The sequence below is a fragment of the Dasypus novemcinctus genome, chromosome 10 (assembly GCF_030445035.2).
Source record: "Dasypus novemcinctus isolate mDasNov1 chromosome 10, mDasNov1.1.hap2, whole genome shotgun sequence".
Classification (NCBI taxonomy): Eukaryota; Metazoa; Chordata; class Mammalia; order Cingulata; family Dasypodidae; genus Dasypus; species Dasypus novemcinctus.
In genome coordinates this window covers 14435585-14463129 of record NC_080682.1, presented here as the reverse complement: position 1 = coordinate 14463129, position 27545 = coordinate 14435585, and the positions used below count along the sequence as shown (strand labels likewise).

The 27545-nt window shown below is 57.8% G+C and overlaps 2 protein-coding genes and 1 long non-coding RNA gene across 9 annotated transcripts in view; 1 reads left to right on the top strand and 2 right to left on the bottom strand.

Moving 5' to 3' along the window:
• The window catches only part of LOC105745546 (uncharacterized), a 63717-nt gene extending 63559 nt beyond the window's left edge, over positions 1–158 (bottom strand). The window contains exon 1 of the long non-coding RNA XR_001118237.4: positions 34–158. This is a non-coding gene — a long non-coding RNA (uncharacterized lncRNA). The remainder of the gene's footprint in view (positions 1–33) is intronic.
• A 2122-nt stretch (positions 159–2280) lies between these two features.
• Positions 2281–21487, top strand: CD5 (CD5 molecule). Of its 2 annotated transcripts, XM_004446473.3 has the most exons (11): positions 2281–2467; positions 10898–10936; positions 12932–13237; positions 14085–14147; positions 14444–14791; positions 16998–17282; positions 17966–18091; positions 18820–18873; positions 19945–20064; positions 20540–20631; positions 21006–21487. In XM_004446473.3, the coding sequence occupies exons 1-10, from the start codon at positions 2416–2418 to the stop codon at positions 20626–20628; spliced, it is 1482 nt and encodes a 493-aa protein (XP_004446530.1). In that variant the 5' UTR covers positions 2281–2415; the 3' UTR covers positions 20629–20631; positions 21006–21487. The 2 variants fall into 2 exon arrangements, with proteins under 2 accessions (XP_004446530.1, XP_004446529.1); XM_004446472.3 differs by having other exon boundaries at positions 20540–21487.
• The window catches only part of VPS37C (VPS37C subunit of ESCRT-I), a 30893-nt gene continuing 22639 nt past the window's right edge, over positions 19292–27545 (bottom strand). For all 6 annotated transcript variants that reach the window (XM_004446477.3, XM_071217994.1, XM_004446478.5 and 3 more), the window contains one exon: positions 19292–27545. In XM_004446477.3, coding sequence (XP_004446534.1) covers positions 26814–27545 — 732 coding nt within the window. In that variant the 3' untranslated portion in view covers positions 19292–26813.

Sequence of the window (27545 nt, the reverse complement as noted above, 5' to 3'; positions counted from 1 at the left end):
GACAGACAGACACCCCACCCACCCCAGGGTTACCTGAAGCTGCCCGAGGCCTTGTAGACAGACGCCTCTCCCAAGCCCAGGTGGAGGAGGTACTGGCACCCGGCCGGCCCGGGGGCTCACTCCCTGCCTCCCCCACCCTCACCTGAGGGCCTCCACCCCTGGGCTGCATGGAAAACCCAGCCCCGGCTCAGCTGACTTCCTCTTGTGTCATGGAAAGTCCTGGTGATGAGGACAGGAAAGTCCCGCCAGGGATCTGGGGTCCAAGAGGGGGAAGTGGCCTGGATGCTGGTGTAACCAGAGGTGGGGTGGAGGGCAGCGGGGAGGGAAGAGGGTGGGGGGAGCCTAGAGCGCAGAGCCAGGAGGCCACCACCAGAGGCCGCGGACAGCCTTCTGTGTTCCAAAACAAAACCAGCGTAACAAAAAAAGCCAGAGTGCAAACCATACCCTTACCTGCCAGGAAGACTCACGGTCAAGTGTAAAACCCTTTTTGGGGGGGTTCATTTTCTTTGCTTTTGGCAGTCTGCTGAAGGAACAAGGGTTGCGGAGCGAGAGGGACATGGGTTCAAATCTCGGTTTGGGCCACATCCACTCCTGGGCCCAAGCACATTATTTTCTGAGCCTCGGTTTCTTCATCTGTGAAATGAAAAACCCCACCCACATGGCTGTGATGGTGGGGGAAGATTGAATGAGATGCTCCCCCTGCTGAGGTGCCCCCCCTGCTCTGGCAGGTGCCCAGTGAAATCCTTTCCCCTTCAGGCCTGCGATTATGTCCACTGATGTTGAAGGCCCACCTCACACGTGCATCCTGAGTGCCCAACAGAAGCTTTCGAAACAGCAAATCTTCAGGAGGAAAAGTCATTCGGAGGGCCCCGGGGGAGTAAGCAGGCCAGGGCCCAGGCCTGTCTTGTTTCTCCCTGTATCCCTGGTGCTCAGCTGGGAGCAAATTTTTGTTGAGTGAGTGAGTGAATGAATGAATGAATGAATGAATGAATGAATGAAAGGGCTGGGGTTTCCAGAGCCACAGGAGAAGGACAGAAGCGCAGGGGCCAGGCTGCCTCAGGGATCCTCCCGGTCCCCTGCAGTGCCTGGGCCGCAGAGGAGGTGGGTGTGGCCCCCAGTCCTGGCGCCTCTGGGGCTCCGTATTTCTTCACCTGCAGCCTGCATTCGCTCTGCCTGTGAGTTCCAGCACCCCCCAATCCTCCAGGCCTCCCCTTAGCAAAGACGGGGGAGCTGCGTGGCTGCAGCTGCGAGATCTGTTGGCCCTGGAGGGCCTCCAAGGAGACCCCAGAGTGTGCATAAGGAGGGGGCGCCCAAGAGGCGCTCAGAGCCCTGCCGCTGTCGTCATCCCTTGAACTGTGTTATGGCTGCCTGGGGTGGGCCAGATTGTAAGAGGCCCAAGGAGCCTGGTTCTGGGCTTTCCTCTGCCCCTTCCCCAAACCCAGAGGATGTGAGTGAGGGGCTGGGTCTGGTCCAGGCCCCGGGGAGGCTGGACCTACCCCTGACCCAGGCCCGCCCCCAATCTGCTTTGTAGAATCCTGCAGACCCTGCCTCTTGGTGAGCAGGCCAGAAGTGGCTTCCTGCTCCTCCAAGAGCAGCGACCACATGGAGATCACACACACATCAGCACTGAGAGCTCATGCGCACACACAGCACGGAGATCACACACACATCCACACGGAGATCACACACACAGCACAGAGATCACACACGCATCCATGTGGGGATCACACACACAGCACAGTGATCTCAAGCACACACTCGGCATGGGGATCACACACACACATCAGCACGGGGATCTCATGCACGTGAACCCACACTGATAGAAGCCCTGCATTCTTGAGAACCCATCCCTGGGGGTTCACCTCAGACTTCCAATCTGATCCCTCACAGGGGGAAAATGGCTGGTTTCGTTTTGATCTTTCCTCGCTGGGGCTGCAGCAAGCACTGATGTGTGCCCCCGCTCCCTCTCCCTGCCTCAGCCCAGTTCAGGGCTCTCTCCGCGGACCCCTGGCCTGCCTCGGGGACTCCTCCAGTGCCCCCAAGCTCCCCAGCCTGTCCTCAGCAGGTGCTGGGCCTCCTCCTCCTCATAACCAGCCCCCCCCCCGCCTTGCCCTGGGACCCCCAGCCCTGGTCCCTGCATGGAGAGGTCAGGGGGCGCTGCCCCAGCCCCGGGCACCGCGGGCAGGAAGCCGTCAGAAGCCGGGGCCGCCGCGCCAACTGGGGCAGGTGGCTTTGCCAGGAGGAAGTTGACAGTTCAGTTTCAAACCCGGGTGACGCAGGCCCACACTGCCTGCTCCCCGACACCCCCGCCTGTGCCTGCCTGCCCCAGCCCCCGCCCTCCCTGAGAGCGAGACACAGGGCCAGACGCCCTCACCCACCGGAGCTGCTGCGCCAAGGCCGGAGCAGGCCGCGCCCATGGGGACCCAGTCGCCGCCGCCGGCCGCCTGGTGCCTGCTGGGGATGCTGGGTGAGTACCCTTCGGGGCGTCGGCCAGGGCGCCCGGGCTCGGGGTGCAAGGCGGGGGATTCCAGCTCTCCCTCGGTCTGCTCCGGGGCTGCGTGTCTCCTCGTCGGAGTGCCATGGAAGGCTGTGGCCGCCAGAACCCTTTCCGCTCCCCCAAGCCCCAGCTTTTTTTTCCCTTTATAATATATTTTATTTTTAAAAAAACTGCTTGAGATTTACGGAAAATTTGAGAAGATAATACAGAGATTTCCCCCATATTCACATCCTGTTTCCCCTGTTATTTTTGAAGCCATTTTATTGAAACGTGTTCACAACCCTTGCAGTCCATCTGAAGTGCACATTCAAGGGCACCAGCTCTGTCTCCGCTCTGCTTGCCCCTCTCCCCACGGCTGCCCCACCCCGCTCCCCGCATGCTCCTGGGGCCTTGGTGCACCCATGCGGAGGTGTCACAGCAGGAGGGCATGGGGGTCCGCGTTGCATTTAGACTCCACCTAGAAATCAAGTCCTCCGGCCCCACGGGGCCCCCACGGAGGAGCCCGGTCTCCACCCGGGGACATGGCGTGTCCTGGGGCAGCCAGGCCTCTTGGCAGAGAGAGGGTTGAGGAGGGGTTGACCGGCTCTGGGGAGGCGGCTGTGCAGATGTCAGGGCAGGGCCTGGGTTGGTCCGAGGGGACCCAGGCAGCAGGCGGGTGTGACAGCATCGCTGTGCTGGCCCCACTCCAGGCTCTGGAGAAGGGGTCTCTGTGGAAATGTCCTGGGGCCTCCGGACAAACTGGCTGGAGACGAGTGGGGGCAGGGTGAGGGTGGAGCCACCTGTTTGTTAGGAGGAGATGGTGGGCACCGAGGGTCCTCCCGTCCCCGAGGCTTTGCGGACACTGCTGCTGGGACGGTCACCAACATCGGGCGGCAGGGGAGGCTGCGGGTGCCGTGGCCCGGGAGGCCCGGGCCCCCGAGCTCTCAGCCGGGCCGAACGTGACGTCGCCCAGGTCCCCGCGCTCCTCCTGGCCTCAAACTCCCCACGGGCTCCTACTGCTCAGGTGTGGTAGGTGTGGGGCTGCCAGGCAGGTGCTCAGCTCCAGGCAGGGAGCAGGCGGGAGCAGGAGGAGCAGGCAGCTTTCCCAGTTTGGAAGGGAGCCTCAGACCCGACGAGAGCAGCTGGGTGTGTGTGTGTCAGTGTGAGTGTGTGCTTCATGGATGGAGCGTGGCCCCCCCGATACGGGCTTACCTCCTGCACGCCTGTGACAATGGCACAGGTGCACACGTGTGCACATGGCTGTTCTGAGCTGCAAGAAGTGTGCAGGGGCCGGGGTTTTCAGAATCCTGTCAAGGACTGCCGTGGCCTCCTTGGACCACCCTTCAAAGACCCCTAAAAACCACCCCCCACCTCTGGCCTCAGACCTGCTCTGAGGGTCTCCCCTCTGCCATGGCCCAGAGTCAGGAAGACTCGGAGGCAGGTCTGGCCAGGCCGCCTTCTCTGTCCCCCAGTCCTCTCGCACAGGTGAGGCACTCATTCATTTCTTCATCTACAAATATCTGCTGAGCATCGACTGCCTGCCCTGCCCTTGGCAAAGCACTGGGGATACAGTCGTGAACAAGATGAGATCCCTGCCCAGCGGGTCTGACAGGCCAAGAGAGGAGATCCGTTGCAGAAAACAAGTAAACATGTACCTAAAATATTTACAGACACTGCAATATTGTGAGGAGTGCCACAAAAGAAACCACAAACGGCTGAGACGAAATAGCAGTGGACACCAGGAGGACAGCCCTGAGACTGGGCAGGCATGGAGGGCTGCTCGGAGGTGGAGACCCTCCTCCGAGACCTGGCTGAGAAAAGCAGGAAGAGTGTCCCTGGCAGAGGGAATGGCAAGGTGAAGGCAGTGAGGCAGGTCAGGCCAAGAAGAGCTGGGGTCTACGACAGGGGAGGGGAGAGGGCCTCCAGCAGTGAGCAGGCTGCCAGCCCTGCTGGCCCAGGCTGCAGAGGCTGAGGCCCAGGGGGGAACGGCAGGACCCGGGGGCAGAGGAGCTGGCCCCAGCCCATCTGGTCATTCTGTCTGGCCCCAGCGTTCAGAGGGGTTTCCGCCACCAGTCAGCCCCTGCAGAATTCTGGAGAGGGACTTCAACTCAGCCTGGCAAAACTGAGCGTCAACTTAGTGTGCACGTGCATGTGTATGTTGTGTGAGTGTGCTGCGTGTGCACATGCATGTGCACATGTAGCTATGGTCTCTGTGTGCACTGCCCTGTAAAAGGGGGTCTGGGTGATGCCGACTCAGCTGCGCACAAGTGATGAGATCTTGGGCTGGTCAGCGCGCCTCTTAGAGTCGCAGCCTTCTCATCTACAAAGTGGGGATAGCAGCAGCGCCCACCTCAGAGGGTGATTGCAAGATTAAATCTCATTCATTCATTCATCTATTCATCCATCTGGACAGCCATGATCTGCTGAGCACCTATCCTGACCCAGGCGCTAGTGCTGGGCACGCAGCAGTGATCAAATCCGCCCAAACCCCACCCTGGTGGATCTGACATACTGATCCGCGTGTGGTGGGGGGTAGACCAGTGACCCACTAAGCAAGCGATGACACGGGTGCTCCCGGCGATGAGTGGTGGGGAGATGAACGAGGCAGCATCGGGGACTGGGAGCACTGGGGGGTGCGCTGCATTGTGGCCTGGGGAGGGTTGGGGGAGCTCACGGGCAGTGGGATCTGAGCAAATCCTTGAGATGTGCGAGCCCGTCGTGGGGGCCTGGGGGAGAGTGACCCAGGCAGAGGGCCACCAGTACGCAGGTTGGCGGGGAGGGCGCAGGCAGGTCACGCGGCGTGGAGGCCAAGGGAAGGACATGGCTTTCCCGCTGGTGAACTGGAGCGCCACGGCAGGGGCCGAGCAGGGAGAAAGCGGGTCAAGGGCCTCGAGAAACGGTAGCTCTCAGTCCGCTGACCCTTAGCTTGAACCCCGAGGCCAAATGTGTGCAGAATGTTCCAGAGACTGGAAAGGTGATATTGTGTACGTAGTGTGTTCATGAAAGCCCCAGCGAGGTCGGGCAACACCCCCTAATCGTTGCACACGTTCTCATTTCTTCAGTGAAGCATAGGAGTGCACACACCAAGAGGGATCCTCCAGCCCGATGCTTCTGGAGAAACTTTAGGGGTTTGGATTTTGAATTGCACATAAGGGATTGTGACCCTGTACCACTTCCTCTACAGTGCTACCATCGCCATTTTCTTCATCACCGTTAGCTTGGGGGCTTGAATCCGCTCCCACGGGAATCTGAGGCCTCTTCTCCCAGGCGGGAGCGGCTGGGAGAGGTGTGGTGGGAACAGGATAGGAACTGGGTGTGTGGTGGGTGGAGGTAACCAGGGGCCCATGTGCAACCACAAACTCCAATGGAGGTGTCGGGAGTGCCCTCCTTCCTCTCCTTGGCCTCAGTTTCCCCCATATGTACTGCAGGGTGAGGAGGTTCTGGGATCTCCCCAGGTTAAACTTCCACGGGGCCCTGCCAGGCAATGGACAGGGGGTTTCAGTCCTGATTCTACCACCAGCTCGCTGTGTGGCCTTGGGCAAGTCACTCGGCCTCTCTGAATCGTAGCTTCCTCATTTGAAAAGGGGGTCAGGCAGAGTCCCCTCTTCACAGGTCTGCTGAATGGAAAGGATGCGCTCCTAGGTGGGAAAGAGCTCTGTGATATGTAAACTCTACCCGAAGAGGGGGCTTGTCCCTGTAACAGAGAAGACAATGCACGGAGTGAAACTCTAGCAAATTCAATTAGATGTGCTAGGCCACCAGGGAGAGAGAGAAATGGCTGTAAGGTGAGTGAGATTAGAATCTGCTGTCCTCGAGCAGCCCATTCCCAGCCTCTCTTACCTTAAGCCCAGTGCTTGGCTCATAAAAAGGCTCCTAGTGTTAAACCAATGCCTTCATCCCACGTTCCACCTAAAAAATAAAAATTAGGCCCTGTAGGATTTCTCTCCACACCGAGATCCTAATAGAGCATTAAGTTAGACGCGACGCGGCTCCGCTCGATGAACATCGTTTCAGAAAAGAGGGGTTTCTGACCTGCAGAGTCAGCCAGTGTAGATAGAGCAGGTGGGGAAGGAAAACCCAGAATCCTCCCCAAAGGGAGCCAGACGTACGGCTTTGACATAAATCGATGACGGCGGCCACGGGGACATTTGTGGACTGTTGGCGCTGAGGACCATTTATGGAAAACCAGAACATCTAACTCCCAAACCACGCCAACTCCATCGGCTCGCGGGCTCCCTTGTCTGTGCATCGGGTGTGGCGACAGCCTGGCTAAATTCTGGCTCTCTGAGTACTAACCGCTCCTTAAAACTCTGCCTCGAGAGCCTCTGCGCCTGCAAAGTGGACTCAAAGACAGGCCTGCAATAAAGCCCAAACACCACGTGCACGTTTCTGGCAAATGCGTCTGGTGCAAGTCCTGACCTGTGCGAACAGGAGGCTATTTATAACCTTGACACGTTCCTCTTCGTGTGAAGATCCGTGTTTGGCTGCAGAACCCTTCAGGTGTTTGAAGCTGGGGCAGAGAACGGTGCAGGGCGGCCGGGGGTGCGTCGGGGATGCTGCAAAGCAGGAGGCGCGGGCGGCTCGCTGTCTGAGTTCCGGGGAGACAGCCCCCGTGGGGCCAGAGCGCCCTGCTTTTCAAAAACAAAGTGAAAAGAAACCATTTTAAATAATAAAAAAAAAATGGCTCCAAACTTTTGAAAACAATGTGGAGCAACTGAAACTCAACCATGGCCAGATGCAGCCCCCCAGCGGGGCAGAAGTGGGAGATGGTGGAAGGGGGCACTGGGGGCGGTGAGGATAAAATTCATCTTCCCCTCACCAGGAGGCACCCACGGGCGGGCAGGGTGGAAAAGATTAAACCATTTGCGGAGGCGAGAGGCTGGGTCCTGGGGAGAGTGACGAAGCCTTACCCAGGCCAAGGCCTAAGGGCTCCTGGGGAGACTGAGAGGGTTTGCGGGGCAGAGGCGGGTAGCTTCTGAGAATCTTGGTCCCAGCCCGGTGTGTCAAGGAAAGGGAACGCCACGGTGCTTCCGCACTCGTGTTCCTCACAGTCCCGCAGGCTTGAGGCTTCTCTGCACACAACTTGGGGTCCCACGGCAGCAGAGCCTCAGGACCCCGGCTGCAGGGATTCTGGAAAGGTCAGGTGGGTGCAAACCAGAGTGGTGCAGGGGGTCAGAGATACCCCCCAGCACAGTCTACAGGTTTCAGGGGAAGGGGGGTGTTGGGTCTGGGTCTTGTAAGAGGTGGTTGAGAAAATGAAAATAAATGGTGCCCAATCAAAACCTGAACATACCCTTGGACAAGGCAGAGAAAGCTAACACCCAGGAAGCCTCCACATCAGCCCTGCCGCTCACAGACCGCTGCTGCCCTCCCTCTCCCGGCTGCTGAGATACATCATGAACTAAAGGTTAGAGACGGTAGATGTTTGAAGATGAGAGATCCGGTAATCTAACTTCCTTATTTCACAGATGAGGTACCTGAGCCCAGAGAGGCTGAGCGGCTTGCCAAAGTCACACAGCAAGTTCATGGTAAAACAACCAGGTTTTACTTCTTGAACAGAAATTCAAGTCCTTTCCCTTTGATCAAGATTGCACACCAGGAATGTGCAGGGACTGGTGAAACATGGGGCAGGTCTCTCTCTGTAGGGCAAGGTGGGAGCTCAGTCCAGCAGTCACAGCACAGGCTCTGGGGTCGGACAGCCTGGCCCCCCCACTTACCAGAGGTATGAGTTCGGGCAAGTCGTTTAACCTAATCCATAAAATGGGGATAACAATAATAGCACCTGCTTCAGAGAGCTGTGGCGAGCATTAAGAGAACAAAAATGTCTGGAAAAGAGTGAAAACTATCCAAATGTTGACTGCAGTGATGGAGGGAGGAAGAAGAGACAGAGGCTCTGGTATAGAAGCAGGGCCAGCTAGGCACCTGGTGGAGGTGGGAGCTGGAAGCAGACCCCTTTTATTTAACAGAGCATGAGCTCAGTTGGGAGCAGGTGTAGCTCAGTGCTTGCACTCCCGCTTTCCATGTGTGAGGTACTGGGTTCAACCCCTGGTACCTCCTAAAAAAAGAATTCCTTGGTTCTCCAGATCATTCAGTCTTTTCAGGGACATCCTCTGAGCCGGGCCTGGGCTGTCCCGTGTGGGATCCGGAAGGAGGGCAGACCCAGGCCCTGGCCCCGGATCCTCCATGGTCTGGCCGCTGGAGCCACTCAGGGTCAGGGTCAAGGTTGTGGTCATCCCTGCATCCCCCGAGCTCAGCCCTTGGAAGGAGGAATTGGGCGACAGAGAGCAGGGAGCACAGGCTTTGAGGTCAGACCTGTGGCTCGAGCCCAGGCCCTGGCACCTGCCGGCTGGGCGAGCTGGGCAGGGCACTGCCCTCCCCCGACTGCTATAGGGTGAACACCGCCGGCTCAAAGGTCCTGATGAGCTCTGTCAGAATCCACCCGAGGGCTGGAACACAGCAGCCGTCGCAAACCATGAGGGTCGGCTGTGGCACTTGGGAGAACGTGAATGTTCCTGGCAGGAAAGGGGCCTGGTGACCCCTGACGATCTGGTTCTCCGGGCTTCCCGCACAGGACACCTCCCATAGGGAAGGTCCTGGGCAGGCCCGCGGTGCTGCCCACACCTGCCCCAGGCCCTGTCTGCTCACAGCTCAGAGTCGCCAGCCCCGAGCACTGACAGAGTGCTGGGGAGCGCTGAGCTCAGCCCCTTGCTTCACCTTCTCCTTTCACCCTCACAACCTCACTGCAGAACTGGCCCCGTTGTACAGATTCCCAAGTTACTGAGGGAGAAACCGAGGCTCAGAGGGTTTGAGAAACTTGCTCCCCAGGTCATATAGGTAGGAAGTGGCAGTGCAGGACTCAGACCCTGACCCTGGAAATTTTTCTTTGCCCATAAAACCTGTCCTGCGTTGCATTGCATCAAAGGTGCTTCTCCCCAGAGGTGTTTCTCCCCATTGCTGCCCCAGCCATGCCGGCTTAGCCAAAGGAATGACTCTCTAAAGGGGGACTGCCCTGCTCGCAGGTGGGGAAATAGGACCAGAAAGGGGTGAGTCCAGAGGTCGAGGGTGAGATGTGAGGGGAGGTCGAAGGGCCTCCATCCTTCTCTCTTATGACACTAGCTGGGCACCTACACCGTGTCCTTCTGAGGTGGCTCCTGCCCACTCCAACATACCAATTGTTTGGATGATTGACAGCTGGCTGACCCCCTCAGTCCAGAACTCTGGCCACTATTCCCAGGTGGGACTTCCTGAGTGAGAATAATGAACCTTCTGCTTCCAATGTCCTTGGTTCCCTGGATGCCCTTGATGGGATCTGGCTGAGATTAGGAGCTATTGTCACCGAAGTGCTATTACAACTTCATTATAGGGCCCCTTGGGGCAGGGGTAGGGGGGCAGCCTGGTGGGGTCATGTCTCCCCTTAAAATTGTACCACCAATTTCAGAGCGCTTAGGCAGGAGCAGACTTTTAAAACCCATGTGTTTTGTAATCCGCTGCCACGATTTGTCAAGGGCGGTTCAATCACAGCTTTTTACAATATAAATTAGTCTCCCTCACTCAGGGTTCCGCGGGCTCCAGATTGAGGAGTGAGATCCGGGGGTCAGAGAGCTGGAAGTTAAAATGCCTGCTGCTCTGGTAAAGCCAGGTGGCCAGCACGGAGGGTGGGCTCTGGGACCAGACAAGCTTGCCCCCCCACCCTTTCTCCAGCCCAACTCAACCTCACCAGCCACGGAAGAGCTGACCTCAAGCCCTGCACGCGGCCCACTGGCCCCAGCTCCACTGTCAGATGGGGCTGGTGGGAGGCAGAGTCCCCCGAATGGCCTCATTCCTATTGGTGGCCCCAGGCAGGAGCCGAGCCAGAGGGTGGTGGTCCCTGCAAAGCCCTTTCTGCAGAGGCTGTGGTCTTGGCTCCGCTGCCATAGGCTGTGCTCCCTTGGGCAAGCCCCTCCATCTCTCTGAGCTTCAGTTGCCTGGCCTGGAAACTGGGAGCCATTACAGATAAATTGCTGTCGTTTCTATCCCAGCTTGGGAATATTAGAAAGTAGCAAACGTTGCCTTGGCTCCTTTCTCAGTTCTCGGGAACTGCGGGTTTCAATCTGTTTTCACTGAAAGCAACTCGCGGGACATTTTTGCATTGCGAGCCTGGGCACACAAAGTGATTCTTACCCTCCTAATGTGCATTGAGTTTCGACTTCTCAGCTCTATCCCATGTCAGATTTTAAAAAATCAGTGGTTGCTAGCCACTACATTGAGTCCAGACCCACCTAGGGCTTACAACACACAGCAGGAAAACCTGTGCTCCGCAACCCAGTGATGGGGAGGGGGAGGCAGCGGAGACCACTGCTGGAGCTGTGGGTAGGTGTGAGCCCGGGAGAAGTGAGAGGGAGGGAGGCTTCACTTCCTGACCGTCCTCTCTCCCTTGTGCAGCTACTTCCTGCCTCGGAGGGCCCAGCCACAAGGACTCAGGTAAGAAAGGGCCACGCGGAGGCAGGGTGGTGGTGGCGGCGGCGGTGAGTCCAGCGGGCTCTCGAGGGGACTCGGCCGCTTAGAAGCCGTCGCTCCTCCTGGGTGCAGGCGGGGGCCCCAGGTAGGCCATGAAACCCGTCACAAACGCTCTTCCCGGGATGATGACCATTAGAAACCGCCCACCCCACGCAGGACACATCCCAGCCCCTAAATGCACCCACACCGCCAAGTCCTGCTTCCTCTCCAGCCCTGCGAGAGGCCCCACGGCCAAGGCGGCACGCGGCCGGGGCTGCGGAGAGGCTGTGCCAGGTGGTACAGCGCGCTGAAGGCCCAGCGTCTCCCAAACAGGGCTCCAGGGAACACCTCGCACAGGGGGCAGGTGATGCCGCGTCACCCCCCCGGGGACCAACGGCGTGTGCCAGCCTGGGGCTCTGAGACATCTGGCAGTGAAGAAGCCCACTTTAAACTCAGCCGTTTCCACACTCATTTCACCACGGTTACCCTACACGGGGGGATGCCACTGCGGGGTCCCACGGAGCCACCTTGCAGTGGGAGAGGCTGCAGGCGCCTGGGTGGGCCTGGGTGGGCCTGGACACCTGCACGGCCATCTTAGCTTCACTCCCTCGCAAGTGGCTTGGCCTCCTTGAGCCCCCGTTTCCTCACCTGTGAAACAGGGGTCATATTTCTTGCCTGGTGAGGATGCAGTGGGTCAAGGTGGCGGGGGGAGGCCTGGAAAGGATTCTGCAAATGCTGGGTGCTGGGGTTACCCCGCTCTACCTCGAACCGTTCGAGTCCGTGGCAAGCTCCAGCCATGGAAGGAGCAGGCAGCCTGACTCGTGGTTCCCAACCGGGAAAAGTACCCGCTGCAGCATCGCTTGGAAGAGCCTTTTAAAAAACTTAATTTCTTGAATAGACAATACATTGGCTTGGCCCCAAAATGTAAAAAATATCAAAAGATCTAAATGAAGAGTCTCACTTCCTTCCCGGCCTTCCAGTCCCTTCCCCGCAATGACCCAGGTGGTCACTGTGTTCGTTAGCTTGTCGTCCACCCTCCCAGATGAGTCTCTTTATGCAAATTCAAACAAATATATATGTATTTTTTCCTTCATGAAGTTTTCTAAAATCACACAGGCCGTACACCTTCCTATGACCTAGCGATTCCACTCCTAGATATTAACCCAAGAGAAGTAGAAATGTGTGGGCACACAAAGATTTACCCAGCAATATTCATAGTAGTAGCCCAAAGTGGAAATCACACAAACGGCGGATAGATAATAAACTGCAGTATATCCGTACAATGAGATATTCTTCAGCAGTGGGAAGGAAGGAACTACTAAAATCTACAATGTGAACCTCAAATCATGATGAGCAAAAGAAGTCAGACTCCCCCCACCAAAAAAAGTATATACCCTCACTCTGTTTATATGACTTTCTAGAATAGTCGAGCCCAGTCTCGCTGTAGCTCAGCGGCTGCCTGGGCTGGGCTGGGCGATGGAAGCACCCACATCAGCTCACGGTGTTGGTTCGCTGAGCGTCAGCAACCCTGGACTGGCACCCTTAAAATGAGTGCGTTCCCCTGTGCGTAAACTGTGCCTCAGTATAATTGATTTTAAAAGGAACACAGAAACAAAACCAAAACAGGTGCCAGGCCAATTTTCAGACCTATTGACATGGACTCTCCAGGAGGGGGGCAGGCACAGGGATTCTCCTGGAGCCCCTTGACCAGTGCTCTGAGCTGCCCTACATTCTGGAGTGTGGAGCCCCACCCTCCCCAGTCCAGTCCCCAGGACCCCCTGGCCCTGGGAAGTCCCTGCAGTGGCCCAGAAGTCACACACATCACAAGGAGCAAGGCAGAGGGGAGTGGAAGTGGCCCAGGGAGCAGTGGGGGAGCCAGCTGGGCTGGGCATGAGGGTCCCGGTGGGGAGAGGGCAGCAGGGGCCCCGGGGGAGAGTCCTCCCCAGCCTGTCACCTCACCCCTGCCTCCTTAACCCCCAGAGGTCGAGGTGAAGCTGAGCGGCTCCAACTCACGGTGCCAGGGCCGGCTGGAGGTCAGACACAGGGGCCAGTGGAGCACCGTGTGCAGCCAGAGCTGGGACATGAAGCAAGAGGACCAGCAGCACCTCAGGCTTGCCACGACGTTCTGCAGGCAGCTGGGCTGCTGGGATGCCCTGCACTTCAAATTCAATTCTCACTTCAGAGAAGGCCAGAACCTGATCTTCTGCCACAGACCACTGGGGTCCTTCTCCAACTGCAGCAGAAGCAAGGCAGACCAGTGCCAGCCTCTGACCCTGATCTGCCTAGGTGGGTAAGAGCCAGGCCACGGGGGCCTGGGCTCCGGGGCCTGCCCCAGCTTACAACACCCCCCATGGACAGACATGCTGTGGGGCAATGGGAAGGGGAGGCCAGGGGGGCACTGACATCTGTCTGGAAGGATGGAAAAGGTCCAAGGACTTGGTTCTGCCAACTGCTAGCTTTCTCGTCCCTTCTTTTTTTTTTTTTTGGAAAGATTTATTTTTTTCTTTCTTTCTCTCCCTCCTCCCCACCCCTGCCCCAGTTGTCTGCTCTCTGTGTCCGTTCACTGTGTGTTCTTCTGTGTCTGCTTCTATTCTTGTCAGCTGCACCTATAATCTGTGTCTCTTTTTGTTGCATCATCTTGCTGTGTCAGCTCTCTGTGTGTGCTCTCTGGGAGCCCACTCCCAGGCAGGCTGCACTTTTTTCCACGCGGGGCGGCTCTCCTTACGGGGCACACTCCTTGTGCGGGGGGGTCCCCTACGTGGGGGACCCCCTGCGTGGCAGGGCACTCCTTGCGTGCACCAGCACTGCGTGTGGGCCAGCTCATCATGTGGGTCAGGAGGCCCTGGGTTTGAACCCTGGACCTCCCATGTGGTAGGCAGAGGCTCTATCCATTGAGCCAAATCCGCTTCCCTCTTGTCCCATCTGAATCTCCATGTTCCCATCTGTAAAATGGGGTGGATGCTGCCCCAAGAGGCATAGACACAGTGTGTGGTCAGGTGGGTCTACTATGGCAAGTGGTATTTAGCCCACTTTCTCAACATTGTCAGCTCCCCATAGGCCCCGACTCGTCCCCTCCCATCTCCTTCTTCCTCCCTGGGTCACTCCCCTGCCTCACCCGAGTATCTTATTTCAGAGCCCCCGACACCAACACCCCGGCCCACAAGTCCTCCAACCACGACCACTCCGGAGCCCACAGGTAAGAGAACCCTGAGGCCCCACGAGGGTAGGGCTGTCTGTCCTTAGCAAAAAAGGAACCACGACACCCCATTTATGTGTGGATGTGAGAACAATGAAAATTTTGATGCCATCGTGTGCTATGCAATATTTGGTACCTCTTTGAGATGGGGAGCTCACCACCTCCCAAGGCAGGTGGCTCAGTTACTGGTTTCTCTGTGCGTTGGGGCCAGACAGCCGGCAGTGGGGCAGGGTCCCGAGGAGGCCTCGGCGTCTGGAGCCCCACACTCAGGCCTGCTTTCTCCTCTCCGCCGTCAGCTCCTCCCCGGCTGCAGCTGGTGGCGGAGCCCAGCGGCGTGCACTGTGCCGGCGTGGTGGAGTTCTACAGCGGCGGCCTGGGCGGCGCCGTCAGCTACGCGGCCGCGGGAGAGGACGAGGCCCGGGACCTGGGGGACCTCCTCTGCGGAGCCCTCCAGTGTGGCTCCTTCCTGAAGCACCTGCCGCAGGCCGAGGCAGAGGGACCGCTGGACCCCGGGGTGCGATGGGAGCGCAGGCCCCTGCCGATTCGGTGGGAGATCCAGAATGCCAGCTGCACCTCCCTCGAGCACTGCTTCCGAAAAACCAAGCTCCAGGAGGACAGCCGCGCTCTCGCCCTCATCTGCTCGGGTGAGTGAGACCTGGCCAAGCCCCGGGGGCCCCTGCTGCCCCCAAGGTGGACCAGGGTCAGAGCAGCCGCCAGTGGGTCAGTCCACACACGTTTCCTGGAAAGCCCTGCGTGCAGGTCAGGGTCCTTGGCCTCTAAGAGCTGGAGAGCAGTGGGGGCCGGAGGCAGGTCACACAGAGCCTTGGGAATCTTGGCAAAGTAACCTTGAACAAGCCTGAAGGACCTAACTTAATTTTAATTTAACTAGCCACATGCGACTAGTGGCTTTCATACAGGAAGATCGCTGACGAAAGTGATCGCTGTGAGGCGCCTTGTGCAGTGGCCTAAGAGAAGCAGTGTGAACCCACCAGCTTTACGCGCTGTGTCTGTTTTTGACAAGGCCGAATAATGAGGTTATCCAGGCATATTTTTTTCCATTAAAAAAAATTTTTATTAGAGAAGTTGTGAGCTTATGAAACGATCAGGCACAACGAGCAGAATTTCCAGATGTTGCATGGGCTTCGAAGGGGAGGAGAAGCGTGGGCTTTGAAGTGGGTGTGGTGGGAATGGGGGTTTGTGCCGACAGCCAGGGCAGGTGGAGCACTTGGGGGGGAGCCTTGCAGAAGGGCAGTCTGTCAGGTGAGGTGGGAGAGGTGGGGAGACGTGGGAGGTCCCCACGGCCCCCCAAGGCCTGGCCTGGTGCCTGCGGTTCGGAGCCCAGCGTTCTTCTGGGGAAGGGACCTTGAGAAAGGAAGCAGAGAAGGTTCTGGGGGCGGGGTGCTCCCTGCGGAGGGCTCCAGGCCACGGGCAGGTGAGGAGACAGGCCTGGTGGAGGGGAGGTGGCTGCACCACCCCAAGGGGCAAAACCAGGACCCATGAGGGGAGGGAGTGCTGATCCAAATAAGGACGAGGAATCCCAGCACAGCCCGGCAGCCTGGGAAGGTGGTGGCACTTCCCTCACCACCAGGAGGATTCTAGCAGAGTCCAGATTATGACAAACGGTATTTCCTGAAAGCTTACTTGGTGCCAGGAGCTATTCCAGAGCATTCTTTAATTTAATGTTCACAATGGACTTAGAAAGTGGGTGCTATCATTACGTCCGTTTTACAGATGAGGAAACTGAGGCTCAGGGAGGTTTTAGTGTCTTGCCTAACAGCCTAGAGCACTAGCTGAGGTGTCAGCTCAGTTCCCCTCCAGCACTGTGGTCTAAGTCCTTCCTACTCAGGAGGTATCTTGTTAGAGACACGGGATCGGGAAACCCCACCCCAGACCTCCTGGATTGGATTCCGCATTTTAGCAAAGTCCCAGGGACTCCTGGGCACAAATCTAGGAAGTGCTGCCCTGGGCCACCAGCCCATCCTTCACACACAGGCTACTGCGTGTGAATTACTAACAAGTTGCCCCCTCTGGGCAGAAGCACCCCCCAGGATCTTTCGGCTTGATGTGGGCAGCAGGGGCTGGCTCCTCAGCTCTGTGCAGAGAACTATCTGTAAAACCATGCCCAGGGGGCTTGCCTTTGAAGTTGCTTTGCAACAGAAGATCTCCGGGGCTTTAAACAAGCCCTGTTGCTATGGAAACTGACCAAAGCTGGTGAGGTCACCAGCCCCTCTAAAAGGAGCAGGCGGCAGGCCTCAGCTAGGCTAGATGTCCTGGAACTGGGCCACAGGCCCCGCCCCTGCCCCCCCCCCCAAGTAGAAACAATTGCGATTCTCTGTTGGCACAGGCCCCATTGGCTGAAAGCCTGCCCCTCAGGCCCTGGGGCCTGGGAGCAGGATTCCTGGGTTCCGTCCCACCTGTGACTGCCAGCACTGGGAGCAGGAGTGTTTTCCCGCGTCTCAGTTTCCCAGTTCTGAAAAACACCCTGCTCTTTCCAAGGAGTGGCAAGGGAATGCAATGCTTCCACGAGGGCAGTGGTCCCAGCTGCAGCCTCCTGCTTACCTGCACCTGGCTCGGCCACCTTCTGCTGGTGGCCAGTGCACATGAGCCCCCCTGCCAGGTCCTTCACTGAAAGCGCCCAGCTGCTGCATGTCAGGGTGTCAGCTGACAGCTGCCCAGAGAGGAGGCCAGGCAGCAGGGAAGGAGAGAAAGGGCAGCCTGCTCAGGGGTCCCACGCGGTGCCGCGGTCTTGCCAGTGGCACAGGGCTCCCGCGGCCAGGCAATGCAGTCGGGGCCACCGAGGGAGCTACCTCCGAGCCCTCCTCCTCATCTCTAATTGCTTCTCCTCCCCAGATTTCCAGCCCAAGGTGCGGAGCCGCCTGGCGGGGGGCAGTAGCATGTGCGAGGGCACCGTGGAGGTGCGCCAGGGCAAGCAGTGGGGAGCCCTGTGCAGCAGCTCCTTGGCCAAGGGCATGGCTCCGTGGGAGGAGGTGTGCCAGGAGCAGCAGTGTGGCCACGTCCGCTCCTATCACATGCTGGATACCGGTGAGAAGGGGTTCTTGTGCGCCCAGGAGAAGCTGTCCCAGTGCTACGAGCTTCGGGAGAAACATGGCTTCTGCAAAAGGGTCTTTGTCACATGTGAGTTGGCCACAGCCCAAGAGGGAGGTTGGGATGGTGGTTCTGGATGTTCTCTCCAGGGCCGGGTCAGGGAGAGTGTTTCTGATGAGCAAGTTCCAAGAGCTAGACAGAGAGCCCTTCAGTCCTAGAAAAGGCTGGGGAGGCGACACATGTGGGGCAGGGAGAGCAAGAGCGCCCAAACTGCAAGGAGCACAAGCAATGGCTGAGAGACTGGGGCAGGCACCAGGCAGACACGAAATGGGAGGACTTGTACCAGCGGGAAGGAAACTAGAACACCGAGGGGTAGATGGTAAAGCTGTGCTCCAGTAAAGGTGAGACTGATGGTTAGGTAACAGTGAAAGAGAGAGGTGGATGGGTGGATGGATAGTTGGTTGGAACAACAGGGATAAGCAGATACAAAGATGACTGATTGGCTATTGGTATATGATGGCAAGATGAGCGCTTACAAGTAACTAACGGTAGAAAGTTAAATAGCTGATAAGAATGGCTAATGATAGCTGGATGATCAATTGTTAGAAGGTAAGTAGTGGATGAGTGAACAGGGAGCAGAGAATGCTAAGATGGATGGAGAGACAGGCAGAAGGACAGGTGCCTTCCACACTTGCTGGAGAATTACCAAGAGGAGCAGCTATGACAGGAAGAAACCACAGGGCTGGGACTGACCTCAGCCTCTCCTTCCGCAGGCCAGGACCACAAGCCCGCGGGCCTGGGGGCGGGCACTGTGATCAGCATCATCCTGTCCCTGGTGCTCCTGGCAGTGCTGCTGGTCCAGTGTGGCCCTCTCGCCTACAGGAAGCTGCTGAAGAAATGTAGGTGCAGGCGCCCCAAGCAGCTCTGCAGGGTGGGGGCGGGCGGCCCTCCCCCACACAGCCGGGCTAAGGGCACCTCTGCTTCACCACCTGGCCCCTCTCCTGTCCAAAGCAACAGAAGGTCAGGGCAAATCGTAAACACTTTCCCGATCGACCCACAGCTGGGCCCGGCCAAGACCCTCTCCAGGCCCGAGGGAGGGTGTGGCTGTGTTTTAGACTGCAGCAGGCCCAGGGTCTCGGGCACGGCCTCTGAGGTCGGGAAACACATGTCCCAGGTCTGGTAGCCACTTAGCAGCAGCATGTCACTGCTGGAGTCACTTCCTCTCCACTGGCCTGTTTCCTCCTCCACCAAATGGGAGATTGGACACCTTGTGAATGTAGAGTTGTCAGCTTTGCTTGCAGAATGCAGGAGAGAATTATTTGGAGACAAGGAAGTGAGATTTGAGGGGCTCAAACGTGGGCAGTGTTAGGTGGGTCCCCAGCGCCCTCCCAGGTCTTAATTCTGGTTCCAACTACCTGTGGCCATTTCTCCTGGAGAACCGGCCACCTCTGCACCCTCCTGCATGTGTCCCTTTGAGCTGGATGGCGCCAGGTCCCCTCCCGAGCAAGTCAGGAGGCTTCAGGGGGCAGAGGCCAGCAGTCCCGCTGGCTCCCGCCAGCAGCTGCACCTACCGCCTCCTCCCTCCCCGGCTGCCCCCCCTGATTCGCCTTTCCTGTCTGTCACCCAGTTCGCCAGAAGAAGCAGCGCCAGTGGATTGGCCCGACAGGAATGAACCAGAACAGTGAGTGTCTCCTGGAGGTGGTGTCCTGCCCCCACCCCGGGCCCAGGCGATCTCCCCAGGGCTCAGGAAGGAGACCACGGCAGCACGGCTGAGGCTCACTGCTGACCACAGCGTAGCCAGAGGCTGCTTGAGGCCTCTGATCTCCACCACGCTTGTCGACAGTGGTCAACACGTGTCCCCACGGCCAGGAGGGCTGAGGCTTCTTCATGGGGCAGGTGGTTAGGTGGTTTGGGGCTCTGTAGCCTCAGAGGCCCACAATGCGTCCTCTGTCCCTGCCTCACCTCTGGGGTTGACTTAACCAGAGACCCTGGCAGCCTTCACCTCCTTGGGCAGCAACCGCCAGGCCAGGGGCCAATAGAGGGGTACAGGTGGTTCTGAGGCGAGAGGGCCCCACAGTCAGACAGCTTTGGAAAATGAGTTCAGCCAAGTGAAACGTGGTGCTTTATTTCAGGACTTATCAGAACCTTAATAGGTACTTTTGCATTTGCGCAGCTCCTAGAGCAGGGATACTTTCAGAAGGCTTATCCAAACTAGTTTTACCATGGAATGTCTTTATCCTAGAACAACTTAAAAGGGCCACTTTTAGAATCCCACTCCTGGACTTCGTCCTCTCCTACTAGCCGTGGCCAGAGCTATGCCAATGGACGGAAACTTCTTTCCACATTCTTCCCTTTTATAATTCAAGGGCCACATCCTTCAAGAAGGCCCTGTGCTGTCCAGTAGTTCCTGCAGTATGGAGGCCATCAGCTCCTGGAGGGCAGGGGGTGTATCTGTGCTGTCACTTGGGTTCCAGTTCCCTGCTCAATAAATGTTTGATGACTACCTAAGACCCCACCCCAGCAGTCAGATTGCTGGCCAATTCAAAGTTGCTCTAAAAGTCTGCTGCTGACCACTGCTGGAGGCAGTTCTTGAGGAAGCGATGGCAGGGGGGATGGACTGAAGGAAGTGTGGGTACCTTTTTCCTCTCCCCCCTTATGTAGTGGAAACAGGAAGTCAAGTTCTGGGCAGCTGCTGGGGAAGGAGGAGGATAAAGCAGTGGGGCTGCTGACACTGTCTCCTGCCCCTGCTCAGTGTCTTTCCATCGCAACCACACGGTGACTGTCCGGTCCCAGGTGGAGAACCCCACGGCCTCCCATGTGGATAACGAGTACAGCCAGCCCCCCCGGAACTCCCACGTCTCGGCTTATCCGGGTAAGCGCCCAGCTGGCCCTCCTGGGAACGAAGGCAGAGCTGGAGCAGCCCAGCCAGAGGCAGGAGGGAAGGGAGGCCCCAGGGGAGCGCGGGCGGTGGACTGCTGGTCACAGCTCGTCCTGACAGAAGAATGCACTGGGAGGCCATTAGCCCTAATGGTCTGGCTTCTCTGTGGGGCTTTGAGGGGCCCCGAAGGTAAACGAAGCCCCTTGGATTCTTGTGCCTCGGGATGGGGGCCATTAAGTGTCCGACAGGAGCCCTGCTCCCTTTGCTGGCACTGACAATTAAGCCCCAGGGAGCCTGGAGCTCAGCATCGTTAGTGAACACTCGGCTGATCTGATCAAAGCAGAGAAGGGAGGGAAGAAAGATCTGGGGCCGTGGAGCCACCAGCTCATCCAGCCTGTCATCTTCTGACCTGCTGCGTGGGCCCTGGCAGGATGACACCGCTGAAGGTGGCCCCTTTTTCTTTCCCCAGCTCTGGAAGGGGCCCTGCAGCGTTCTTCTGCCCAGCCTGACAACTCCTCCGACAGCGACTACGACCTGCACGGGGCTCAGCGGCTGTGAGAGGTGACCCTGCCCCCGCCCCCACTCCCCGCCTACCAGGCTGGCCCGATGCACACCTGGGGACAAGCACCGGCCACTTGGCTCCTCACCTCATCCCTCTCCTGTCCACGAATGAACAGGGGACTCTGAGCACCTGGATTCTTGTATAGGGGGAAAGCGGGCAGCAGTGACGAAGGGCAGGGGAGACGACTTGGCAGCTGGAGTCGAGCAGACCACACCAAGAGTCCCTAAGCGCAGCCCACCCACCAGCACTGATCCAGAAGGGCAGCGGCTGCCCCCGAGATTGAATGCAGCACTTGGGACCTGTGCCCTACCTCCCACAGCGCCTCCTGGGTGTGGCGTTCCTCCTCTGATCCCGTTCCTTCTTATCCCCACAGAACTGGGAACCAGGCACTTAAGAGCCAGAGCCACTTGTCCTGAGAATGCCTGGCAGTCACCCCTTGGAGAGGACATCCTGGTTTCTACTCCCAGGCAGAACGTGGATGGAGATGACGGTGCCTGTCAAACATCTCCTACCGCCTACAGTTGCAGGCCAGCTCTTATGCCCTGTCCCCCCATGGAGCCTGGCCCCGGTGAAAACCCCCCAAAACAGCTTGGCTGGCTCCTCCAAGGGCGGACAATGTGAAAAGGTGGAGCCCAGAAAGCAGCAGCCTCCCCTGAGAGACACGTGGGTGCCCACAAGAACATCCCTCTGGCTAAACCTGGCAGCCCCCTGCCCCCGTCTGCTGGGAAGCAGCTCCCAAGCAGAAGCCACTCTCTCCACAGACTCTGAGCCCAATGAGAAGTGGAGAGGAAGCTCAAGCCTGGGTGGGATGGGAGCGTTTCTCTAGTGTATTCTTAATATGTTCTTTGTAAATAATGCCTTTTCTACTTCCTGAGAACTAGAGCACCCTGCCCCTCCGGTCCAGAGTCCAGCCCTGTGAAGCCCCCTGCCATGCCCACTGGAAGGGGGACCTCCTGGGGTAGCTGCAGCCCTCGTGGCCGGAGGCCTGCAGACCTGAGCACAGACAGCTCAGCACCTCGACAGCAGCCGCCCGGCCTTCCAGGGCAGCTTGACCCAGAGCCCCTCACACTTCCCTCCGTCTTGTGACTCCCCCTGCACCCCATCCCTGTATAAAAGACTGGGGACCACTGACTGCCAAGCCCGGAGGGCACCAGTGCCACCCTAGGGCCCTGGACAAACAGGGTACCTAGTAAATTCAAGCTGATTCGGTTTTGTTTGACAGGACAGTTGGAAGCCCAAAGGCCGTTTCAGCCAATCACAGTTAAACTTTCTGACCCACGAATCAGATATGGCCCTGTGGTTTCAATAATTTTCACAACTGAAATAGTTTCCTCTGCTACTCAGAGATCCTTGACAATAGCTAATTCTGTGGTGCCTCAGTTTCCCTAACTACAAGCAAGAGGAGAATATCTAATAAGGAACTTGGGGAGCAAAGAAAGAGGCTATGTGGGGATCGCAAAACCCTTCTCTGTCAGTCCCTGTAGAGAGAAAGGACGAGGGTGATATGTCTCAGGTTTGGGCTGCTTCTAAGTGACTTGGCTCTGCATCTGCTGGAAGCAACCTGCATCACTGGTCCAAGCCACAGAAGCCAACTCTGGAAGAGCTTTCGGGAGTTACCGAAGAACGCGGAGCTGGGGGTGGGGGTCCAGGGGAGCTGGGCATGCTCACAGAAGGTGGCGCGTGGTGATCCAGGCAGCTGGGAGTGGGGGGCCAGCCTGCCGGGGGGGAGTCTGGTCAGCATCTGCCCCCATCCCGGGAGCACCTCCAATCAACCAGCCACTGATAGAGGAGATGATTTCCTTTAAAAGATTATTTAAACCACAGCAACCTACCCAGGCTTCCACCCTCCCCTGCTCAGGACTCCAAGTCCTGCGACAGCCCAGGTGGCCGAGCCCAGGTCATGGATCTGCCCCGGCTGTGCTGGGAATCCGGAAACAGCGATGCCCCTTTACCTGGCTATACTTAGCAGGGATGAAAGGGATTCCTCCAAAGGGAACGGAGGTGCAGCTGGTAGTGTCTCCTACCAGAGCCTTTCTTCATCAAAGCCCTTTAATCTATAGCTTGGCCCCATACAGTGGCCTCAAAGCATCCATGCCTACTTAAAAAAACAAAAACAAAAAAACACCACTCAAAAAGAGTTAGGGAGAAGTTTCTTTAGAAAACTTTTTTCAAGTGGTGGTAGGCTTGGGTGATGCGTTCCCAGATGTTTGGCTCTACAACTCAAGAGGAGCTATCTGGTTCTGTGAGGCACGTTTGTCAACTTCCTGACCCATCCAAGAAGCAATTCAGACTCACACATGGCCCCCGTTACCCTGAGCCATGGACGAGCTCCTGCTGTGCCCATACATCCTGCAGGTCCCCGTCTCACCTTTGCACCTGGATTCCTGTGCTCACCATTCCTTGGGGTAATTCTCCTGATAGCCCCTGCCTCTGATTCCACCTGTGCCAGGTTTCTGAATGGGCCACCATGTGCCCTGGGCACTGAGCCAAGGCCCTCTTCCCTGGATCAGCTATAGCTGAGTTTCTGCCAAAGGCAACCATGAAACTGCCACTGCCCATTCACATCCTGAGTAATGACCCATTTTACCCAGGAATTCAGCCTGACTTTATGTCCAAGTCACCCGGCACAGAGCAGACACACAAGAACAGACCTCTTTGAACTGGTGGAGGGGGAGTGGTGGTGGTGGGATCCCATATTCCTCGGACACCAGGAGCCCTATGCTGTCACTGCTCACCCCACAAGGACCTCACTGACGGAATGACCCGCTCTAAGAAAAACAAGTCACAGGAACCACTCAGTGGGGTTCTGGTTCACAGAGAAATGAGGGCAGTTGGCACAGGAGCAAGAAGAGGCTTCAAAATCCTACCAGGCATTCTCAGAATTTAAAATGAAAGGATTTACAGTTTAAAAAAAAACCCAGAGTCCATTCAAGCTGTCAGGGATCCGGGAGAGTGTGGGTCTATCCGTTTTGGTGGATTTATGGGGCTTTTTGAAAATTTTGAATTACAAACACTTAAAAGAGAGATGTTATGCAAGAACCTCAATTTCCATCTCTGGGGAAAAATTCCACTGACTATGGTGGCCCCAGCTGCCCGTTTCTGCCCCGCAGCACCTGGCTAGAGCAGGGCAGGGATGGCCCCCTGGCAGGGCAGCGCTGGCCTGTTTGGGCCCTGCCTGGGCCCACTTCCCTGAACCAGGTCACGTGCCCGCCCACTGGAGGCATTTGAGTGCGTGACCCCGGATTCTAGTCCATTCTCCTCCTGTTCCAATCAAGGAAACTGAGACCCCCAAAGGGAAAGCTCACTCTGACCACCCAGCAACACGTCTAGCTTCTAAGTTGTCATTCTAGTTACCTGGAAATCCTGGGGGAAGCCCGGAGAGAAAGTGCATCCGACAGCTGGAAGCGTACTGCCATGGCCTCCCCAGGGGCCTTCTAAGCTGGGTATGGCTTCGAGGCTTTGAATTTGACACTTAGGGTCTGTGTGGCACTTTGCAGCAAGTCGCCCACTGCGGTGTGGCCAGAGAATGCTCCGGATCTCATGCGGCCGGAGTGGTGCGGGGAGGGGTGGGGGTAGCGTGCATGTGTCCCTGTCCCTGCTGCAGGCTAAGCTGTGTGAGGGCACGGAGGACCCGGAAGAGGGGAGAGCAGAGGGCAGCAGGGGGCGCAACTCGCTGAAGCACCATCTGCAGCAGCCCAAGGGTCCCTTCTTAGAAAGTGACGCTTCCCCTTTTTTAGCGTCTTCCTCCAAAGCTACGTTGTCTTCTACCTCTGCCCTGTGTCCTGCTTCCTTGGCCCTGGGCACTCAGAAAGGCAAGACGAGCGCTCAGGAGGCAGAGGAAGTGCAGGAAATGTTGGTGACGCTCAGAGCTGCGCGGCTGGATCCTCCAAGCATTTCTCAGGACTGACCTCCTGAAACCTGGCGACTTTGGACCTCCAAGTATCCCCAGGCATGGTGAAGCATCCCGCCAGCCTCCGGGGTCAGAGAGACCAGGTGTGAGTCCTGCTCTGCCTCTCCTGGCTGTGGCCTGGTCACTGCCTGTCCACCCTGCAATTTTGTCTCCTGGTTTAAAATCAAGGATAAAAGTGTTGCTGAGATTACTCGGTAAAACTTTGAAACCTTAATGGCCCCAATGTGCATTTAATATTAGCAGTTCTCAGCATCATCTGGAAGGCAGCCTGCTCTGGCCACCTTGCAGGGAGGGAAAGCTGAAGCGGGAGTGACTTGAGGGTCCATTAGAAACCTGGTCTCCTGACTCCCCCCAAAGCAGAGGACATCCCCTCCTGGCCTTGTGATACTAGCTGAGCAGCAGAGCGCATGCGGACCCCTAGGGAGGCAGGCTGGGTGATGGCAGAAGACTAGGTGGTTCCACAGGCAGCTCGACACCCAGTTTAGAAACACTCAGGACTGGCTGAGAAAGGTGACATTCCTCCATCATCCCAGCAGGTGGCAGGACCATGTCACTGCTCAAGCGAGGCCAAAGATCAACTGCACCCCTCCCCCAAGGGGCTCTTACAGCCTCACATGACACAAGCTCCCCCTGCCCAAAACAGGGCAGATGTGCAGGCTTCTGCATGAAAGGGCTAAGAAGGAAAACCAAAGAGTAGGCACGGAAAGGGAAATGGTAAAAGGGCCAGGCTCTGGGGTTGCAGCTCCCGAGACGAAATCCTGAGATGGCACTTCGTAGACATGAATCAAAGAGGACTGCTACCGAGCATTATCCTGAAGGCTATGGGGGGAAAATCAATGGCTCATGAGCAGCCACATCTCCACCTCCCAAACCCACCGGAGCCACAGCACTCCGTGGAACTCATCCAAGTTTATTACGGCAATTAATCATGCGAACATATGGGCAAGCATTCGCCCAGTTCAGACGCACTCCAGCCAGTAGTGTCCATTAGTGAGCTCCCGTTATAAATAACTTATGAGAAGCAAGCACAACTGGTAAGGGGCCACTAGGGCTCATCTGGCACCTTGGCGTGCATGCCCGCTGACGGCACGCAGGCCAGGGAGGGGCCAGGCACCCACAGGTCCAGTTGCCTCTTTGGCCCCCAGCACTCCCAGGCCCGGCAGGTGCTGGGTAAATGAGAGCGATTCAAGGCACATACCACTTCCTAACCCATAGCAGCTCCAGGGTCTGCCTTCGAGACCTGGTTCATGTCTGAAACAACCAAGGTAACGCTATTACTGAAGGGGCTTGATGGGGGTCACAGTCCCTGCCCTTTTGGAACCTACATTCCAAAGATGAGAGCAAAGAATTGGGCTCAAATATACATGGTGGTGTTCTAGAAAGCACCATTTGGGATGTGACTTTAGGGCTTTTGATGTCTGAGGAAGGGATGAGGGGCCAGGGGACTATATCCAGGGGTCCTGAGCAAGGGGAGGTGGGGACGGGACTGCTTGCTAATGAGATTCAAGGCACTAAGGAGGGGACAGCCGGGCTGGGCCTCGGAAAAAAGGCAACCAGAAGGGGAGGGCCCCAGAGAAGGGGGGCTGCGGAAGAGACTCAGCCCCCCATTCCTAAATGAGCCCCGGCGCCAGAGGGCAAAGCCTGGGGTTACCCCCACTCCCTAGCCTCCTCACTGCACCGGCACAGGGGACCAGCTTATCTGACTTCAGACTATTAGAGTTAAGTTATGGCTTTATATGACATAAAAAAATCACTGTTTTTGCCGAACTCTGTTCTCTCCCTCTAATCCGACCCTAGCTGGGGGTGTGGGCAGGCCATCCTTGAATGGATTACACAGACCAACAAGCAGCATCCTTTGGCATGGGGAGAGAGGGGGGCAAACAGAGCCAGAGACCCGGGGCTGCGGCATCGCTGGCAGAACTCTGCATTTGGGTCACACGTCGGTGAGTGCAGGCGGAAGTAGATATTCAGACACACGCACAAGCTCGCTCGGACACCCACGATGAGGTCCCGCACTCCCAGGCGGCTAGCACCAGAGTGGCCAGTCTCTGAGGGGAGGGCCTCCCCAGGAGGACCTTTGGCCGGAAGGCCAGGTGGTGACAGTCCACCGCAGCCAGCCTGGACACACGGCCCCGAGCCCAGCAGGACTCCCTTCCAAGGGCCCTGTGAACCAGCACACGTCAGCAGGGAATGCCGCTCCAGCTCTGACGTGAGGGGACCGAAGGACGTGGTCCAGATATAAGCGGGGATGGGTGCGGGGCCATGACGGGTCTAATACCCAGGCCAGGTAGGCCCCTGAGGTGGTGGAAAGCCGTAGGGAGGGCCAGGCCTGGGGGGGTAGGGGGGCTGTGGGCGGCCTGAGGGCTGGGGCTGACCTGGGAAGCTGGGGAGCTGGGACTGGGTTGGGTAGGGAGGTTTCCCTCCTGTTGAGAGGTAGGGGGGCTGCTGAGGATAACTAGAACTGGGGGCCGGACTCCCAGCCAAGGGGTACCCAGGGCCAGGGGCGGAGCTGCCCATCTGGGCCCCAGTGGTGCTCGGTCGGGGTGGCGTGCTCCTGTGTGGGGACCAGGGGTAGCCTGCAGCAGGCCTGGCTCCGGGCTGAGCCAGCGGGTAAGTGGGGCCCAAAGGCACACTGTAGGGAAAGGGCGGCTGGGACATCACGGGGAAAGGGGCCGGCTGGAGTGCCCCTTGGGCAGTGGGGCCCACAGGCAGGCCAGGGGATGGGCTGTAGGGCAGAGGGTAAGGAGGTGCAGCTACTGATGGCAGTGGTGGCGGCTCTTCGGCGGCAGGGGGTGTCGCCCGGGGGGCTGGGCGAGGCGGGGGTGGCGGGCGGGCTGGAGGGGCGTCGCCGGCCAGCACCTGGGAAGCCACGGGCTTCCTCACCACCTCCTGGAGTTTCTCCACGCGCACCCGGCGCAGGTGGGACAGCATCCTCATGGAGGAAAAGTTCTCCAGGAACGTTTCCAAGGGCACCTCGCCCTCCAGGAACTTCTCGGCCATGGC

Excerpts from the sequence above, each read along its gene's own strand:
- CD5 (XM_004446473.3), top strand. The coding sequence starts at position 2,416 with ATGGGGACCCAGTCGCCGCCGCCGGCCGCCTGGTGCCTGCTGGGGATG. Across the intron at positions 18,874-19,944 it reads GACAGGAATGAACCAGAACA|TGTCTTTCCATCGCAACCAC; the intron begins GTGAGTGTCTCC and ends GCCCCTGCTCAG. Across the intron at positions 20,065-20,539 it reads CCACGTCTCGGCTTATCCGG|CTCTGGAAGGGGCCCTGCAG; the intron begins GTAAGCGCCCAG and ends TTCTTTCCCCAG.